Raw genomic sequence first — 18879 nt, forward strand, 5'->3', positions numbered from 1 at the left:
TAATTAAAAGATGTCCAACATCATTTTAATTGTAGACATCAGATTTAAGTTTCATCTGCAGAGCAGAAATAAAGGGCTAGAAGCTTTGTTTTTTCACTGATTGAAATTTATTACAAATACACATATTCACTGCTTATTATGTGCCTGCTGCACATTAGAAACAAAACCATATAGAACCAAAAGTGCTTTTATTAAATATCAGAAAAACCCTGCAATACACAACACAATGCAGAATCCTAGTGCAAGTCATTTAACCTCACTTAGGTATAAACTCCCTTGAATATCTGAGCATACTCTCTCACAAGAATTACATAATATTAACAATGACATATTGGTACCAAGGTGCTACAAACCAAAATCAGAAGTGCTTTCAACACTGATTTCAACTGAAAGGAAATATCTGAATTTGTTTTAACTAACAATTACTCCAGGCATACTTTGCCACAGTATTTTTAGGGTTTTTTTAAGAGGAACAAAGTCCCTCAAATGCCTTTAAATATGGCATTAAAGTTATCAGGCACTAGGACAGTTCAAGCTACAAACAAACAGCTCTCCTAAAAAGCAACATAAAGGCTTCCAGGGCAGCCAGAGGCTAGATGACTTTGCCCACTCCTGTACAGCTCTCTGCAGGGTAATGTTTGACAAGCATAACACTTATCAAACTGCATGTAAGTGTAAAAAAATTCAACATGCCATGGACTGGAACTCCTACAGGGTTACCTTTTCTTTGACTGTCTTGCTGAGACTCACAAATCTGTGGATCCCTTAGCCTCTACTTAGGGAAAAACTCAACTCCATTACCTGACAGGGAACACCTATACGTTGCAGGAAAGTCTCATACTCTCTCAGAGTATGACACCATGCCTTCAGAATAACAGGAGGATGTTCCTTTCAATAGGCATAAAAACAGACACGAAAAGCCTGAGAAATCCAAACCTTTCATTTCAGATGCAGCTGCTTCAAAACTGAAAACAAATTTACCTCTAGTCCCACAGCTCTTTGAGTCCCTTCCCTGGGAGGTATCAAAGCTAGTTCAAACCTTGGATACATAGCCATGTGAATCCTCTTTCAAAAGAACAGATATGCCTGAAGAACTTGTGTTCGGGTAACCTAGAAGACTGCATATGGATTGCAATTGCAAATTGCACCTAAACTCATGCTCAGAGCCACTCAAACACAAGTAGTTCTCGAAATACTCTCACAAGTTTGTGACTATGCAGGAGAGACAGTGTAACCATTAAAAAAAAAAAAAAAGGGAGACCAGCAACCTGTATGCACAAACGTTGTACCATGATGCACCATCCAGATATTCAGAGGTCTCCATGTCTTTGAAGCTTCACTAACTATCTTACGGTAGCACAACCAGATTCTATAACTGTGCTTTGCTGCCATGATGATTGCCGTATGTCAGAAAAAAGGGCATTTTGCTGGGCATCTGTTTGCACCCTTCTTAGTCGATCATTACTGTGGTTACATGTCAAGCAGCATTTTTTCCAAAAGGGTAACTCTAAAGGAAGGGGAACATGCTTTTCTTTGTATCCCCTATTTACCCATTTTTTTATAATTACAAGTTTTGGAGAAAGAGTATCAAGCATGACCAGCCAAAACTTAAATATGCCCCAGTTACGGCCAACGCAGGCTTTGGTTTAGATCATCAATATAATCCACACATGAAGATAATGTGCATTAGAAAAGCTGAAGTTAATGCTGTAACTTCACATGCACTGCACAGAAATTTAGGACAGTGTTTCAGTAGGAGACAAACATGCCTCCTCTTCTTCTAACAATACAACCTTCCGTCTGGAGAGAGACATCACAGACTTTATGACAGTTAAAGAAATTCTAACAAAAATGCGCAAGGCAAGAAAAGCAAATGGGATTACAATCTGCATAATATGGAAAATTGCTGTGCTAAATTCACTTAACAAGCATGTTAGAAAGAAGGCCCCAAGGCTTACACAAGGGTAGAGAGCCAGCTTGGCAAACATGAAGGCATGCTCCTTGCCACCATATCTAGCAAAAGGATGCAAAGTTTCCCTTTCATAGAGGAGGGCTGTAGTCCATATTGCAAACTGAAATATGCTGGCAAAGAAAGTGATAACACAACTGACCTGAATGGCTTCTATTTCATTGTGAGACTTCTCTGCAAATTCACTGGTCAGCTGGTAAGCTAGCGGAAGCCCACCAATGAAAGCCAATGAGAGTATATTAAGCAGTCCCATTAATCGTGTAGCTTTTGTTACATAAAGGAAAAGTGAGTGATGGACAAACCACAGGAGACCAATTGTTACAAATGAGCCAAAGTAGGCAAGGTAGTTTGGCCCATATTCACTTAGAGCTTCAAGAAGGCTGCCATGGAACTTCTCCTCAACTTCTCTGGGATCAGGGACGTTGTCTTCACTGTGGAGAGAATACTTACTTAATTTTGCATGTTACTGTTATAAAAACACACCTGGACCAACACTGAACTATGTTGCTTTACTCTGAGCAAGTAGGGAACAGGCATCTACTTTGTAGCTCTCTAATTTGTAACTTAAAATTGTCAAATAACAGCTCCACAAAAATTTAGATCTGAAAGGAAATCTGAAAGTAAGCTGGCATTCCTTTGGGTTAATGTAATAAAGTCACCACAATGACTAAATAGCTTTTGTTGACTAAAGCCTTTTAACTGAAAAAAATGGCTAAGCAAAAAGGAAGCTTTGTTCTTCAAGACTCTCCACCCCAATATACATTAAATAGACTGACGATCACTACTGCTGAAAAGTGAGCATTACAAATATTTTTTATTTGCGTTCTTTATCTTTCCAGAAAATGATACTTAAAGTAACCCCTGTGGATTTTAAAAGTCAAAGACAATGTTTGGTTAATTTTGTTTCCTCAAATATTACATATAGACAAAAGTTAATATTTAACAACATAAAGTGTAACGGGCAACACAAAGCCTTACCATATATCCAAAATGAGCAGGGTTGCTACAATAGCATAGACTCCATCACTGAATGCTTCTACCCGTTCCTTACTCAGAGGCTCACTGAGATAAAAAGTGAAGGTTTCTAAGCTATGGTGTTCCTCCTCTTCATTTCTCTGACCTGGAAAATAAATCCAGATGTTTACTAATGAAAGACAAAATCAGGCAGTATAAAACAAGGTAGTTAAACAACCTACTCTGACCTCCCTTTCTCTTTCTCCCCACCTGCCAAAATCCTTCTGTAGAAAGAAAGGTGCTGTTCATCCACACAGGTCAGTCATTCCACTTTTTTCAGCAGCTGTGCCTCTCCCTGAAGATCATGCTGCTTTCAGGATAACAAGTGCTTCAGGGACAAAAAAGCCCTGTCCTTTAAACTCTATGGCAGACCATTTCCACCAGATGAATAATGACTCAAAGCTGTAATTGAACAAAACATTTGAGCTAAACAAATCAGATGCTGTAACTTGAGGAGCCCTAATAGCTGTAGGTCCTCTATACTGTGTGGGAGAAAAAACTCACAGGAGCACGAGGGCTGCACTGCGACATCAAATGGCACACTTTAAAATAAATCCAGTCTTTGGTCAAAAGGTGGGGCTCTGGAGCTTTTATAGGCAATGTCAAACACATCCCTGAGACTGGACTCTAAACTGCCCAGCTAGCCAAGCTGCACCACTTTACCACTTCAGGAGTATAGACTGGATGAAGAAAAAGCTGACAGCTTCCAGAGGAAGTAAGGCAAGGAACTGAATGAAAACCAAGTGTAATCACAACTCAGTCAATAAAGAAGTAATTTATGTCAGCCATCTGATAGGGTGAGATGTACACAGACATGACCTGCCTGCAAACTGCAGTGCTCCCCTTGCAGCAGGCAAAGGCAATTTTTGTATGTGTGTATTCTCTGGCTCTGAGAGTCTGGCTTTATCTGTTTCAGAGCATTTCTGCCTCCTCTGTCTATTATTGCAGCCACATGGTGGAGTCAGAAGTATCTTCCCATTTGCAGTGTACGTGGACAGACTTCTACTAGCCTGAACAGCAGCAGCAGAAGCACAAAGGGCTTATTCTTCTGACTCACCTTGGGAGTGCTGATTCCAAAGACATAATCTGCTCAGTGTTTTTGTGGTCAGTTTATATTGCTCTCAAAGAAGGATGCTCCACCTTCTGGCTGAGTAGGTTGCATGATACCACCTTCTTTACTTTGGCACTGGCAACCCCCTTCTCAGCAGAATTTAAGAGCAGCTCTGGCTCTTGGTGTGGTTGTGCACTTGTTAGTGCTGACATAAGGAGGGCAGAAAGAACATAAGCGAGGAGCGTGAGGGAAGGAAGCGTGGATTTAGGCTGATTTGAGCCATGTGAAGGCACACCTTTAGACCGCAGCAGATAGATTAATGAGATGTAACAATCTGAGCAATTAATTACCCTGAAAAAGTTTGATTTATAGGTGCTGTGCTTACCAGTTTGAAAATGTGGGACCATTGCTGAGAAGAAACTGATACAGGCATAAAGCTTGCTTCCTGTATTCTCCAATCCTCATGCTCCCTTTTCAGGAGGGAAAAGGGATAGAATGGCCTGCAGCCATCATTCACGTACCTGTGTGTATGTGTGCATGCACGTGCGTATTCAGGACAAGCCAGAGAGGTTTTGCACTCAGAAATTACCTTTGAATGTGTTCTGCCTTACACAAATCTAGTCACAAATTAAGGGAAACCAGGGAATGCTGGAGAAACTGGAAGAATGGCAATAAATCCCAAAATCACTATGTTCCAAGACTGAAAATGGAAGTAGAACTAAAATTACTTCATTCGGGGCTGTTTGGATAACATATTTACAACCTAATATATATCTGAACATACTCCTATAAATATTGTTACTCACCAACAATCTTGGTTTTACACCATGTAATCAATCGAGTAAGATGCGGAAAAACAATTACGAGCCCAAGAAGTACGTAAGACTATAGAGAGGAAAATGAACACAGTTTAATTTTAGTTATCAAAATATAAATTACCTTCCAAATTTAATATGAAGCTATTACTCTCAATCTCTAGGTATAATCATACTGAGAAAAACAAATCTTGACTTTATGACATGGAAAAGGCTCATCTGAAATGCACATTCACTTCCTGAATATTGCATGTGCAACGTAATACTGCTTTTTGATAGCTAATGTAGTACTAGTAATGAAGTAAGGTAAAACAAGAAGGGAAATAATTCTCCTAACAAAAATGCAGTAATGACTTCTTTGGAAGTTGGAGAACTACCCCATGTGATCCTTATGGGTCCCTTCCAACTTGAGAGATTCTACGATTCTATTACTTGTGTCCCAAAGACACCTCAGTGGGTTGTAAGTTGTTCACAGGTTTGCACAGGTCTAAGCACAAGAGCAACTTGGAGACTAATTTCATTGTTATTAATAGTAAAAGAAAATATACTAGCAAACAAGGTGGGGGAGAAGAGGGAAGTAACGGTGTAAAAGGAAAACGTATTTTCAGTTAAAAGTAGGCCTTTTCACATTTGGACTCATAACTGTCCCTTTTATCAACAGTAACGTGGTTCCTCACAATTTTGGGGATTATTTAAACACTGCCAATTCCCATGGAATCTTCCTCAAAATTCTGTTAAATCCACCTTTTCCTAAGGAACAAGATAGAGGAAGGGAAGCTCAGGATACATGTAAAAACTAGATTTCAGTTCCAAGTGAGAAAGATAAAAGCTATTAATAAGTAGGAGACACTCAATGCCATTTAATAAAGATGGCAGAGAAAAAGGCTGTGTAAGAGCAGCCCTGAGCCAAAACCACTTCTTTTGAGATACAGTGTGGCTAACTGGTCTGCTTATTCTATTTGCTCTTTTACACTCTGAGATAGTGCAGCAATTATAGTCACTTGTCTTCAGTTTGTGCAATGTGATGTTTATTTCATGTAACCTTCCACATTATCTCACTTACTTACGATGAGCAAGATGGTAAGTTGCAGTTTAGAAGACCTGCTTCTAATTAAGAGAAGCATTAAAAAAAAAAGCAGGCAGAGCAAGTAAAGCAAATACTGTAGCAGAATATTCTCTTGAACCTATCCGAACTCATGGGTCAAATTACAGATTGGTATCTGTGAAGTGAACACCTTCAATGCAACACCACCACAGAACTGGAAACTGAGAAAGTCTGCATATTTAACATGGACATCATTATTTTAATACACAGCATCAGTTTGCAGTTAACTGGAAGAACTTACCAAAGGAATAAAGAAAAAAGAAACGATGGCTGCTAAAAAGCATAAAACTGGTCCTCTTAGGATAATCTTTAAGATATGACGTTTATAGAAATTCTGATTTTCAGACACCTGTATCTGTTGATTCAGTAAGTGTGGGTGATAGAATCCATACACTACTATCACAGCCTGCGAGGAGAAGAGCATTACTGAAGTTATTACATAGAAGTATACGCAGCATTTCAAATATAAAACTGTAAAACTATAAATAAACAGATTCCAAAACACTTTCAACCTTATTCTTCACTCCCACATGGAGGGCTGGACTTAGAAACCTGAGATTTCAAATATACTGCGTGTCAGGATTTTAGTCTCCTCTGCAAAACTTATCATGACCACAGATCTTATATGAAGTGGAATGAAGACCTTCACAACAAGGTACAGAAAGGGACAAGGCACTGCACCAGGAGAAAACCAGTGCCACTGGACTGAGGCTGAAAGCCCATGTTCACTCAGCCATCGCTGCAGGGCTCAGCAAGAACCTCAGCAGAAAAAGTCAACTGCTATTTCCCCAAGGCATTTTTAAAGAGTGGGAAAGGAATTACTATTCTGTGGACTTTGAGATCAGCTGCTTTAGTTGCATAAGTCAGCTTCACAGGACAGTGGCAATGCAAACTTTCATCTTATACACAGGTACTATATTATCACAACAGTCACAACTTTGAAAAAGAGTGTTATACAATCCAGAAAAGACATGCAGCAATTTATACCCATAGTTATGAAACATAATTTTAGTTCTGCCCAAGAAAATAATTTAAAAGTGAAAATGTAAATGGATAGCTCCAATACCTGTATAAGGCCAATGACAACAGCACAGACACTGAACAGGAAAATGCCAAAAGGTACCTCTGGAAAGGAGGCCATTAAGGAAAACTAGAAAAAAATGCAACTAGGTTAAATATTTCATTAAGAAGCAATGTGCGAGTAACAGTAGAGAAACGGAAGCACTCTTCATTCAATACTGAAACTCAAAAACCTAAATAATACTTTACATTTCAACATAATTCCACTAAATACAATTTCTAGCCACAAATACATGTCAGCATCCAAACCAAAGGCATCTGGAAAGATGGATTTGCTCTCATCTGAATCTCTCACAAAACCTTAACCTCTCTGACACTATGTCTCCACAATAACTGCAGACTGGCTTGTAGCTGAGCATAAAGTTTAACAGTGTTTTCAGTGGACAAGATGTTCATAGGTGTGAAAGTTCTTGCTAATTAGGATACTTTTTTGAATCTTGTAATTTCCTTACCTCCATGGCTCCCTCTTGTATTAATTTCTGCCATTTTAATAGAGGGGAAAAAAAATCCCAACTTTCCAAAGCTTATTTCAGCTTCAAGGCAAAGTAAAAAGTATGTGCCCTTGCTGATAAAGATTGCTTTACTGACCACAGCCTTATTCTTTGCAGACTAATACATAACACAGATATATCCACAGAGAAACAGGTGCCTGAAGTAGAAATCTGTTCTAACCATACAATAAAAGTCAAGATGCATTTTGATTTGTTCTACTGATATGGTGTTCAGTTGCAAATATTCTTGCTAGATTTAAAGGTCATCTGACCAGAAATTGTGCAGAACATCAAAATTTCAGATTTAAAAAATGAATGATTGGCTGCCAGAATCAACCTCGCTGAGTAAGTCAAAAGTGATATCAAAAATCTCTGTTTAGATTACAGAAGGAACATGTTCTGTCATCTAAAAAGGAGCTTGAAACACAGCTTTAGTGCCCTACAAAATGGAAAATTCTCATCAGGCAACTTTGACATTTTTCAATACAGCTGCTTTTTTAAAAGAAATCATGGGCAACTATGAGTTCCTGTGATTATCTTTTTTCTTACAGAATACCCATTTTCTGCCAGGTCTATAACATGCAGTCACTGAAGGTTGTAACATGTCCTCACAAACTTTAAAAAAGTAAGGCTTAACTATTACAATGGATTCAAGTTTTATACTATAACAACACTTTCCTGGGTTTCCGGATACTTTGGTAAAGTCTTTTCAAATAAATAAAGAAAAAAACCTGTAATTTAATCATATTTAAAATTTTAGAAAAGTACTTACTGTGTATGGCAAGAACGTTATGATCATCATACAAGCCTAAAAAAGAAAAAGGCATACTGAAAGACTAGGTAAAATACAAAGCAAGCAATTCCCTCTTTAAAGATGTGTCCATAGAATGCAACACAAACAGATCAAATGCTCATGCTGAGTCATGAAAAAAACCACATTTTGGCAGTTGCTGAGCTTTGACTGTAACAAATGGGTAGTTCTGTACACATCTTCCATGTTTGCTATCCAAACTGTACAGGCTGATTTTAGAAAATACTACAGTTTTGTTACCAATGCCACTGGCAAAAGTTTTGCTATGGTTCTTACCAGACTTCTTTCTAAAGTAGGACTGCCAAAAGTACCAGACCTTCTAAAAAGGTGTTTCTGATTTGTCAAAAACATTAATCTCTGATCACAAGTATTTCATATATGAAAAAGCCAAATTAAAAAAACCTCCAACCTCAAGCACAAAGAAATGCAGTGCTTTGAAAGCTACAGTAGATAAGAATTACATGCCTTAAAGTAATGCAGGCAGTGTTACCTCATGGATTTTAAACTCAGTATTTTTTTTAACAAAATTACATTAACTGCATGCTTGCACACTGTCATATAGCAGAATTTTAAACAATATAGAAAAATACAAAGCTCTAGCTGAAAGCAAGAATACATTCACCATTGCAGCATCCCATTACAACTATTAGTAACAAAGATATTACAGGGCGGCTCATTAAAAAATGTCCTCAAATAAATGAACAATTTTTAAGGTACAAGATTTATGCAACTGTAAATCTCAAAACACCAATTCAGAGATTGGTCTCTCAGTGGTAGTTTTTGAAAAATCATATAATCCTCTGGTTCAAATAAGCTTCAGAATGAATTTCTGAGCAACTTAGAGAAATTACTGAAAACATTAACTGTAATTTAAGCCTACTACTAAGATTTTTTGCCACAAAAGACATAGCATTTCATTTTCTTAAACCTGGAGGACAGATGACATGGATGAACAAAGACAAAACCTTTTGCCTTAGCTACCCCTTCAGGTCCCTCAGATGAACTTCAGACTATTACAGTAAAACGTGGAAATTAAAAGCAAGTTAGTTATCAATCAGCCACTTTGGCAAGGAGGAACTCAAACTCTTTTTGTTTCCTGACTTGGAAATTTGGCAGTTATGCTATTTAAATTAGAAACTTTTGTATAGGTACATATAGACTCAAGAAAAAGTAACCTGTGGTAGTTAAACATCCACCATGTCTGACAAGACTCACCAGATTTAGAAGAGCGAGGACATCATCTATGAGCTCTATCACCTGAAACAACCTGGCAAGGCAAGGCAAGGCAAGGCATCATGAACAAGCCAGCTCCCAAAATACATTTTACAACACTGGATACAAATTGTACACTTCTGATATTAGAGAGGAAAGCCGTTTCCTTTGCTCCAGAATTTATAGGAGTAGCCCAGGTGCTACCAAAACTCATTAGTTGCAACATGGAAGTAATTTGTTAGAAAAATTTGAAAAGCAAGATACAAGTTCAATCAATTCAAGTCAAGTCAAGTTCAATCATGGAGCAGTTATTAAGAACCTCATTTCTATTTGAAGGACAACTGGCACATGATGTAGCAAACTGTTGGTTTGTTTGGGGTTTTTTTAACCCTATTCTGTTCTTCCTTTACAGCTGAAATTATATATTTACTTTGAAGTAAATTTCACTGCTGTTAACTGCCAATTCATCTGTGAAGAAGTGATCCAGATGGCACTTCTGACCCATCAAGTCACATACCAAAAGCCTAACAAGGCAGTGAGCTACAAATGGGTATCATTTCTTGGAAAATGGAAGATAAAGGGTGATTCAGGAGCAGGAGTTGATGACAATTCTCTGGAGGACTTGTCACTTCACTATAGGGTGAAATGCAGTCACAGGGTAGGCTACTGGTTTGATTTCTCCCACAGCAGTCTTGTTCCAAAAGAACTCTATCTTTTGCCATGTGACACACCCGGGACATGACACCCAGAAAACTGCTACTGAACTGCACAAGGCTTGGGAGCCACAGGACAACTATCATTAGCTGTCAATTAATCACCTATTTGGTTGAACACAGGCAAGGCCCAGAACTAACAGGAGACTGACAGCCTGTGCTCACTGCAAATGATTCTGAAGCATGAACAAAGGCAGACATCAACCAGCAGGCACTGTTCACTGCTCACACAAGAACGTGAACAAGTCCATTTGATAGTCTGATGCCAAAATAAAAATATAGTCACCAGACTGACTTTTAGCTTGTCAGACGATGCAACATGGTGTAGGGATCTGAGCCCTGCCATAGCACTGCACAGACCTTTCAGAGCAGATCCAGGTCAGATTTTAATTTGTCTCATATGCCATTGTGAAGAGCTATTATTCTGATTTTCTCTAAATTTTACTTGGGAGAACAGAGGCAAGTTCATGCTGTTAGGGCCAGAGTATTTTCAGAATTTTAAGGCTTAAAATTATTTCTCCTAAAGGTACAGCATAGTTATTACACAAAGAAAATAAGCTTTTCTTCCAAACTGCTTAGAATCAATATAACCAATCACCCTCCAGAAAACCCTAAACTATTCAAAGACCATGCCTTCAGCATTTACTTATGCAAGCAAAGAAAAGCAATGTGATAAAAGCATTGATGTGAAGTATCAACTTCAAGTATTGAATTACAGGTTGCACGCCTCTATTAGAATGCGGTCAATCCACTTACTTAAGGAAAGAATATAGTAGCATTTGTAAATCTCAAAACTCAAACAAAAACTGCCCTGATTCCAGTGTAATGCCTGAACGTCAATTTCTTTTTAACTGTCAAGACAGGGGCAGGTAGCAGTGTCCATAAGTCTACAAAAAGCAGCATCTGCAACATTGCAATTGATTTTGTGAGAACTGCTGCCGAGGACTGAGAGACAAGTTTTAGCCCAGTTGGACTATATCAGTTCCTCTATTTTTGTAGCACACAAGTTACAAAGTCATGCTTTTTCAGCATAATTAGAAGTTTAATTCCAGATAGAATATGAAGTAAAATGAAGAGTAACTCTAGTTTAAAAAGATATATAGTGCTTGTTTTCCTCTCTATCACTGTATCAGTGGTATAAGAGTACAGTTATTCACAGAATCACAAAGGTTGGAAAGGACCTTCACGATCATCAAGTCCAACCGTTAATCCAACACTACCATGCCCCCTAAACCATGTCCTGAAGCGCCACATCCACACATTTTTTGAATACTTCCAGAGATGGCGACTCCACCACCTCCCTGGGCAGCCTGTTCCAATGTTTGACCGCTCTCTCAGTCAAGAAATTTTTCCTAATATCCAATCTAAACCTCCCCTTGGGATTCACAGCTCAGGGTAGCATTTCTTTACAATGAGTTTTTTATATTATCCAGTGAAAGACAATTCAGAAGTATATCAGCAAGACAGAAACGTATCAGACGTATGATTATGTCCTGTCCTTTTAAACAAACAATCATTCTTCTTTAACTTTGGATTTAAACACTGTGTTCCTACCTTACATGAGCTGCCCATGCCACTGTGACTATTAAGAAGGTCATCAGGTAGACTGCAATTTTTGCTAGAAGAAGTTGCTGAACACTTTCACCTAGTTTCTGAAACAGAAAGTGATACCCAGAGGCAGAGAAAGGAAAGTTAAATGTTACATTGTGAAACTATTAGTAGTATCTGCAAATGAGGAAGGACATGCAGTCATGTAATAGTTTTTTTGAAAATTCCTGTTTCTTTCAGAATTAGTTTATTTTCTGCAGTCGTCTTTTCCACCTTTCCTTATTCTGATTACATTTATTAATGTAATACCTCATTTTAAAACCAGCATTCAATTTGCACTATGTAAGTGGCTTCTCTAAGTGATGATGTATTACGAAATACAGCAGAAGCTTTTTGAAAGATGTTTTTGTCAGATGAGCAATTCATTTTTCATACAAAAGTAACTGGATAAAATCTATGGCCTACAATATACAGCATATTCAGGCTTTATATCACAACTTCTGCAGATTACACAGATCTTCCGTCTTTAAGTTTTTCACCCCAAGTTTAACAGCTCCTGCCCCCAGGGGAAATTTCAGTTGTCTTTAATGTTACTTAATGGTTTGGGCTTTTTGAAAGTCTGGAACTCGAAACGAAGTGGAGGTGCTAAATTAGGGTGTTGTACGTACTTGCAAAGACGCGAGAAGCAACAAAACAGAACACATACGGTACCTGATCAGGATGTATTTTTGTGTGAGCCACAGGCAAAATCTGAAATAAGAAAACCTTATTAGTACGTGGCATTCTTTTCCTTACTGAGAGTTTTATTAAAATCCAAAAAACTTCAGGTGGTCGCAGATATTCCTGGATCACGTAGCTACCAACAGTCTACCCGTTCCGGCAGACTGAATCACCTCCCGCCCGCACGGAGACAACGCTGCTGCCTCCCGCCACGACCGGGCACCCCCACCCGGGGAGGGGGTCGTCGCGCCGGCCGGCACACGGCTCCCAGGCACCGGGACCGGCGCCGACATGTCGCCGCAGCGTTGCAGGGCCGGGGCCGAAGGGAAAGAGGCGCACAGGGCTCCTCCAAAGCGCTGGGCAGGCGAGCGGACGGACAGGGCTGGAGCTCAATCCGCAGAGCCCGGGACAAACTGCGGCCGCTCAGCGTTTCTCCCTCACGCCGCCCAACGGCGGGCCCCAGGCCTGGCCGCGCTGCCGGGCCTCCCCGCGGCGCCAGCCCGCCCCGAGCCCCGCCACCCGCCCGGGTTCTGCGGCCGAGTCCTCGCCGGGGCTGGGCAGGGCCGACCGCTCACCATCACCGTGGCGATGATGGAGAGCAGCGCGTCGCTGTAGGCCAGCAGCCGGTGCGACGTCTGCGAGCTGCTCCCCAGCTCCAGCTCTAGTCCCCGGCCGCGCACCGGCACCGGCTCGGGCTCCGCCGTCCCGCCGCCGGGGCCCGGCGCCGCGGCCCGCGGAGCCGACATGGCCCCGCTGCGCTCCGTTGGGCGGGGCGGGAGCGGCGCTTCCCCCTCCCGCCGCCCTCCGTGAGGCGGGAGCCGGCGGCCTCCTCATGAGGGAGCCCTCACTGGCCTCCCGCCCGGTGCTGGAGGGGCACCTGCCGGGGCAGCTTGCAATGCTGCTGGAAATAACTATATTCAAACGAACTGCGGGCGATAGTTCTTACATCTGGGAATGCCCGCGTCGGTGTCTGGAAACCTTAAAGGGGATGGCTGATACAGGTAGCATAAGTCGGTGGGCACCGGGGGAAGAGTGAGTGTTGTGATGCGTTGTTGTGGTACGCGACACCAAAGCTCATAACAGGTAATGTGCGTACGCTAACGATTACACTCACCAGAGGCTGTAGTGTCTGCAGATTCTCAGCTTTATTTATAAGTCGTATTTTAAAATCTGTATCTGAATTCCAAAGTAACTTTTTTCCCTGTATTTTTGTTTTTGTTTTGTTTTGTTGTGGTTTTGTTTTGTTGTTTTGGGTTTTTTACCAGCCTAACCAACCTTGTCGCATCACTTCGGACCATTTGGCATATGTTTTGTGTGCCACCTTCTGTCCTTGGGAGCTGTGAACTGGAGGCTTTTGGTTTATGTTCAGGTTTTTATCCTGTTGGCCCATCTAGTGCATACCACAATGATAGTCTACTGTAGTTTCCAGTCAACTTGTGCTCTAATTGAACTGATTCAAACCCTGTTACAAAGTGGTTTTATGGCAGAGAAATACTTGCATTTTTGAAGTCTTTTGCTGTAACTTGAAGAGGATCGGGGTCTTCAAAGGAAAAATACCTAAATTTGTTACAGATTTTTGTCTGGCAGTGTCTTTGTCATCATAAATTTTGTATTTTCCATTTCTAGAAAGGCTGTTCACGAAATAATGGATTTCATAAGAGAAATCCAGAGAAGAAGCCAAGAATTCAAATATCATCTGAAGAACTCAAATCACAGAGAGCAAAACTGTACTCTGATGGGGTGAAAATGCTCTAAGTTTGCCAAATTCCAATCTGAAAGTACATTGAGAATGCAGTTTAATTCATAAACGGTGGGCTCATCTTACTGAGGGGAATTGTTCTAGACTGAAAAATATCACGATAGTGCATTCTTGTAGTACAAGATGCTGCCTCCAGTAAATGCTAACTGATTTTCCTGAGTTCCTGTATCAACTGGATACAGGAGGCCAAATCAGAAATACTCAACGGAGTATGTACTACAAATCGGAATGAAATTGTAATAGACTTTTGGGAAGGAAGAGTCCAGCAGATACACTAGAACTGCTGTGGAAATCTCTGAAATTCATAACTAGAAGTTGGAAATAACACAATACGATCTAGTCAAATATGTGGAAGAACCTGGGGAAATCATTCAGCTCTGCCCTGGACTCTGCTCAAGAGAGGCGTTTCTATGTCCAGTGGAAGTCAGCTCTTAAACCAGTTGGGGTCCGTAAGGAAGTGGGTGGATGCCTGTATGCCAGAACTGATCAGCCTGAGAGTGTGATATGCCTGAAGGTTCATGTGGTCTTCCTGAGAAGAATGTGAAAAAAGCCAGGAATCATGGCTGCACTCAGAACAAGAAGAGGCCAGAGGAAAATGCTGAAAAGCTGGGAGGCCTCACATGGGAAAAAGCAGCAGACAAAAAGCTTTTTAACATGTGTATGGGGAGACTCTCAACAGGCACTAGCAATGGGCCTTAGCAAAGAATGGGCTGGGAAATCACCTTGGGAGATCTTGGTGGGAGTGCCAGAAACAGTCCAGAGAGAAGGGCCTGAATACATTTGCCCATAACAACAGCTTTTGCTCTGCAGAAGTTTCCTGAGGCAGGTATGTGTTCATTTGGGGGTGACCTGATTGGTCTGAGCTGGAGCACACGTTGTTGAACTGATTGCAGAAGTGACTGAGACACAAGAGCCACTTCAACTGTGAGATGTCAGAGCTCGATCTCTTTTCATACGCAAGTTGAACTAAAGCATTTTATAGATGATGAGAGAAAATAGCAGAACTGTGGCAAAAATAAATTTGTAAAACAGAAAGGGGCAAGTCTTTGGCTGAAATACTGAATTGGTGTACCAAATATAAGCAGAATATGCATGTCGGATGTCAGCTGGGACAGCTACAGTTCTGTGGCTCCAACAGTGATATTTTTCGTGAGATCCTGGGATGCAGAGCAATATTGAAAGTCCAGCTGCTGAAGTGATGGCATTTTTAAAAGATCTTCCAGTTCATCTCTGCATTTTCCATAGCAGATTTCTGAATCTGATGACACTGGCAGTGTTTTTTACACTTGGTCAAGAAATATCAGCAAGAGAAGCAACGGAAAACATGACACTTAGAGAAGCAATTGATATTCCTTGAACAAACTCACCAGTGATAGATGAATCTCGGCTGGGACAGCTGCCTTGTAAAACACAACCCCACTGTCACAGGGAACAGAAGAGTTTTGTTGCGGGGAACTTAATTTAATTTATTGCCAATTAACAAACTTTTAATCACTGAGTCTAATATTGAAAAATAAAGAAGACAAAAGATCACTTAGGGAAAACACCCTAGCTTCGCTCTGGACACCTCTCCTCCCCACTTCCTGGCCTCAGTCACTCTGATGAGATGATGGGGAGCACAAGATTGGGCTCAGTGTGTTGTGATTGCTTTTCTTTCACTCCTCTATGTTTCTGTCTCCACTCCTCTGGCATGGGCTCCTCCACTGTCAGCAGACCCCTCAGAGGCGTACCTGCCCTGTGTCTTCTTTTGTGCATCTGCGCCTGCATGGGTATCTCTCTGCTCTAGCCCTGCTCAAGGCAACTTCTCTTTTGCCTCCTTTTTCTCCAGCATCCTCCTGCCTTCATGTCTCTCTTGCCCTCGCAACTCTCCCCTCTGCTCTGGTGTCTCTTGGCCCTGCTTTTTTTGTATCTTGCTTAACAAAGGTTGACTATTCCTTGTATTTTCTTTTTTTTTTGTTTTTCTTTTACACTCAAGGCTGGGATTGCAGTATACATATGCCCTACCTTATGAAACGTGCTGAGGAGCATATGTTGAATAAGAATAGTGTATAAGACACAATGTAATGCACAAGTATTTTAGAATGCAGCATAATACGACTTCATGATAGAGGAGACTGAAATTCTTCATATGAATGTTTTTCTATGCTTTGTATGAAGTGTTTTATGTAACATGTAACTTGAGCTCAAAGTGTATTTATTACACATAATTGAAATATCTCCAGGCACACAAATCTCTGTATGGCTAGTTTAATTTTGTATTATATCATAATAAATTCTGAAGCTAAAGAAAGGCAATGAAATACATGAGTTAATGGATTTCATAGGGCACTTCTGATAATCATTAACTGTGGTTTAAAGTCTTCCTCTTTATTGCTCTCCTTCACACACACGTAAGCAATCATTGTCCTCTGAGAACTGGTGTTTTTTGGTGTTATGTGCTGAAAAGTCTTGTTCCTAGGATAAAAAAAAAGGCAAAACTAAAAGGGATGCAGATGGTCACTTTCCTCCAACCAAGTCACCTCTTCATGTATCACTCTGTAGAGTGGTGGTTTTCACCAAGGGTGACTGGCTTGTTGCAGCGCACTACCTACCACTTGAGTTACCACAGTTAGGCAATTCCTTCTCCAGTCATTCTTGCAGCTGAAATACAATATTGCTTTATTTTTTGAGGGTTGGCTTTGACTCATTTGTCTAAGTGGTTTGCCTTCGTTACTGCTTTTTTTACCTCATATACCTCACTACTGGGAAGTGTCCTGAAGTGAAGGCATGCTGCTTCCTAGCAGTGAAGTGCAGAATGAACACACATCTCTTGTGAGATGTTTGCTGATGGCCTGGTAGGGGATGTGGTTTGCTTGTGATGGCCAGTAGTAAAGCCTTCAGTTGTAGCTGAAGTTGTACCTGTGTCTCAGTACCACTCTGTTTACTGTTTAACGTGCTTAGGTTATGGAGCAACATTTTCAGAAATGGCTATTCATTTAGAGAAGTTGAGCTCAATGTAATGTATTGCAGCAGTGTAGAGCTGCTCCGCAGGACAAGGGTTTCTAAGACCAGACACGCCTGTTGTGGTTCCTAGGTGGCTTTGCCACGCTGTGCTGTACTCGGGTGCTCCAGTTCGCTGTTGCACTGCGTTCTGAAATAAGCCAAAGGCAAACAGTGCTTCCAAAGGGGCAGCGCTGCTTCGCTTACTTTAGATCCTTGAGTCTGGTTGTTTCCTAATAGTATTTCTTCATCAAGGCAAGCAGCAGGAGAAAAGGGGGTCTGTAAAATGAAGCGCGAGAGCCTGGCCATTGGCAAGTTTATGATTTATTGAGCTAGAGCATAGTTTTTAGTCTCAGAATTCAAGGTAACTTATAATGGATCCACTGTCTCCACCGCTGTTTCTACAGAGCATGCTGTTGGTTGCTCTACAGCTCCTCACTTAGCCACTGACACAAATAGTATTTGAGAAGAAGAGCACAGCTTACCACCTGGAGCTGCTATGAACATTTGTTCTCCCATAGAGAGAGATGCATTTCTACACTGTTCACTACTGCAGCTGAGCACAATGTATGGATATTATGGGAGAAAGTGCCATTTGCCCTTCCAAATTCAGATAAAATCTCTGTGCTGTGTTACTATCTTGAAGTGCCTTTTAGTCAGCACTTAGAAGAAAGAGCAAGAATGGAGTCTTGGGGAAACATGCACAAGCACTGAACTCTGGCCTAGCTGTGTTCATGTTTCACACAACGATAACAATTCTGCAGAGTTTAGCAGGACCAAGGTTAGCCACAAAAGTCTTATCAAAGGAGTTTCTGTAGCAGTGTGTTGTAAAATCCATGCAGAGCAGTCTTAATCTATTGAACTTCTAAGGAACAAACATGCAGAAGCAATTACATCAGCTGTTTGCATAGATACATTAACCTTTCCACTTCACCGTCTGGCTGTGCTTGCTCTGTAGTCCAGTTGCTTTGGGTGTTTCTCGTTTGCAGGCTTGCTAAAGATACCAAGACATGTCAATTCATACCTCAAAAAAAGAAAAGCGATTTCTTTTTACCTCAGAATCTGTTGCTGAAGGACATTCTGGTAAGTTAAAATGCTGATTGAATCTTTGATTTTATTAATACTTGCACTGAAGAATGCTATCTGATGAAAGTTCAGTCATATCTCCCTCAATGGAGAAAAGAACCAGTTAATTATTTTGAATAGACTTCAGATTAGTGTCTTTGCTTGCTTGACAACAATTTGTCTTATTTGTTTAGTATGCCATATAATCTGGCATAGACAACTTTAAACTTTTGCTTTGAGAGAAAAAAGCATGGAGATGTCTTCTACAGCTAGACTTGGAACTGCCACATATACTGGAATTACAATTTCATTTTTAATTCTGTAATGAAAAAATATTACTTTATCTACATGTTTATTTTTGGTGATCATTAAACTCCGAATCTGTGAAACGTTTGGAATACTAAGCATTGATTTTCATCAGAGCTGCATTCCAGATACCACTGTAATACTGCATATGCCTCTTTGCCATAATGCTCTCCCTAACACAAGTTTACATATGCTGTAGGCTGTACAAAGCCATTGTATTTTCCAGGTCTAGGACTGCAAG

At 40.6% G+C, this 18879-nt stretch overlaps 1 protein-coding gene across 1 annotated transcript; it reads right to left on the reverse strand.

The window, feature by feature from the left end:
- Positions 1 to 1736: 1736 nt before the first annotated feature.
- On the reverse strand, positions 1737 to 11874 carry TMEM175 (transmembrane protein 175; the record flags this gene model as incomplete). Its single annotated transcript, XM_082013802.1, has 8 exons — positions 11816 to 11874; positions 9552 to 9603; positions 8298 to 8333; positions 7021 to 7104; positions 6196 to 6360; positions 4841 to 4919; positions 2948 to 3089; positions 1737 to 2400 (listed from the first exon to the last, which is right to left on the reverse strand). Exons 1-8 carry the CDS (start codon positions 11857 to 11859, stop codon positions 1737 to 1739), a joined length of 1266 nt encoding a protein of 421 aa, XP_081869928.1. The 5' UTR covers positions 11860 to 11874.
- Positions 11875 to 18879: the final 7005 nt, after the last annotated feature.

This window comes from Phaethon aethereus, assembly GCF_964289735.1.
Source record: "Phaethon aethereus genome assembly, chromosome: Z".
In the NCBI taxonomy this organism is placed as follows: domain Eukaryota; kingdom Metazoa; phylum Chordata; class Aves; order Phaethontiformes; family Phaethontidae; genus Phaethon; species Phaethon aethereus.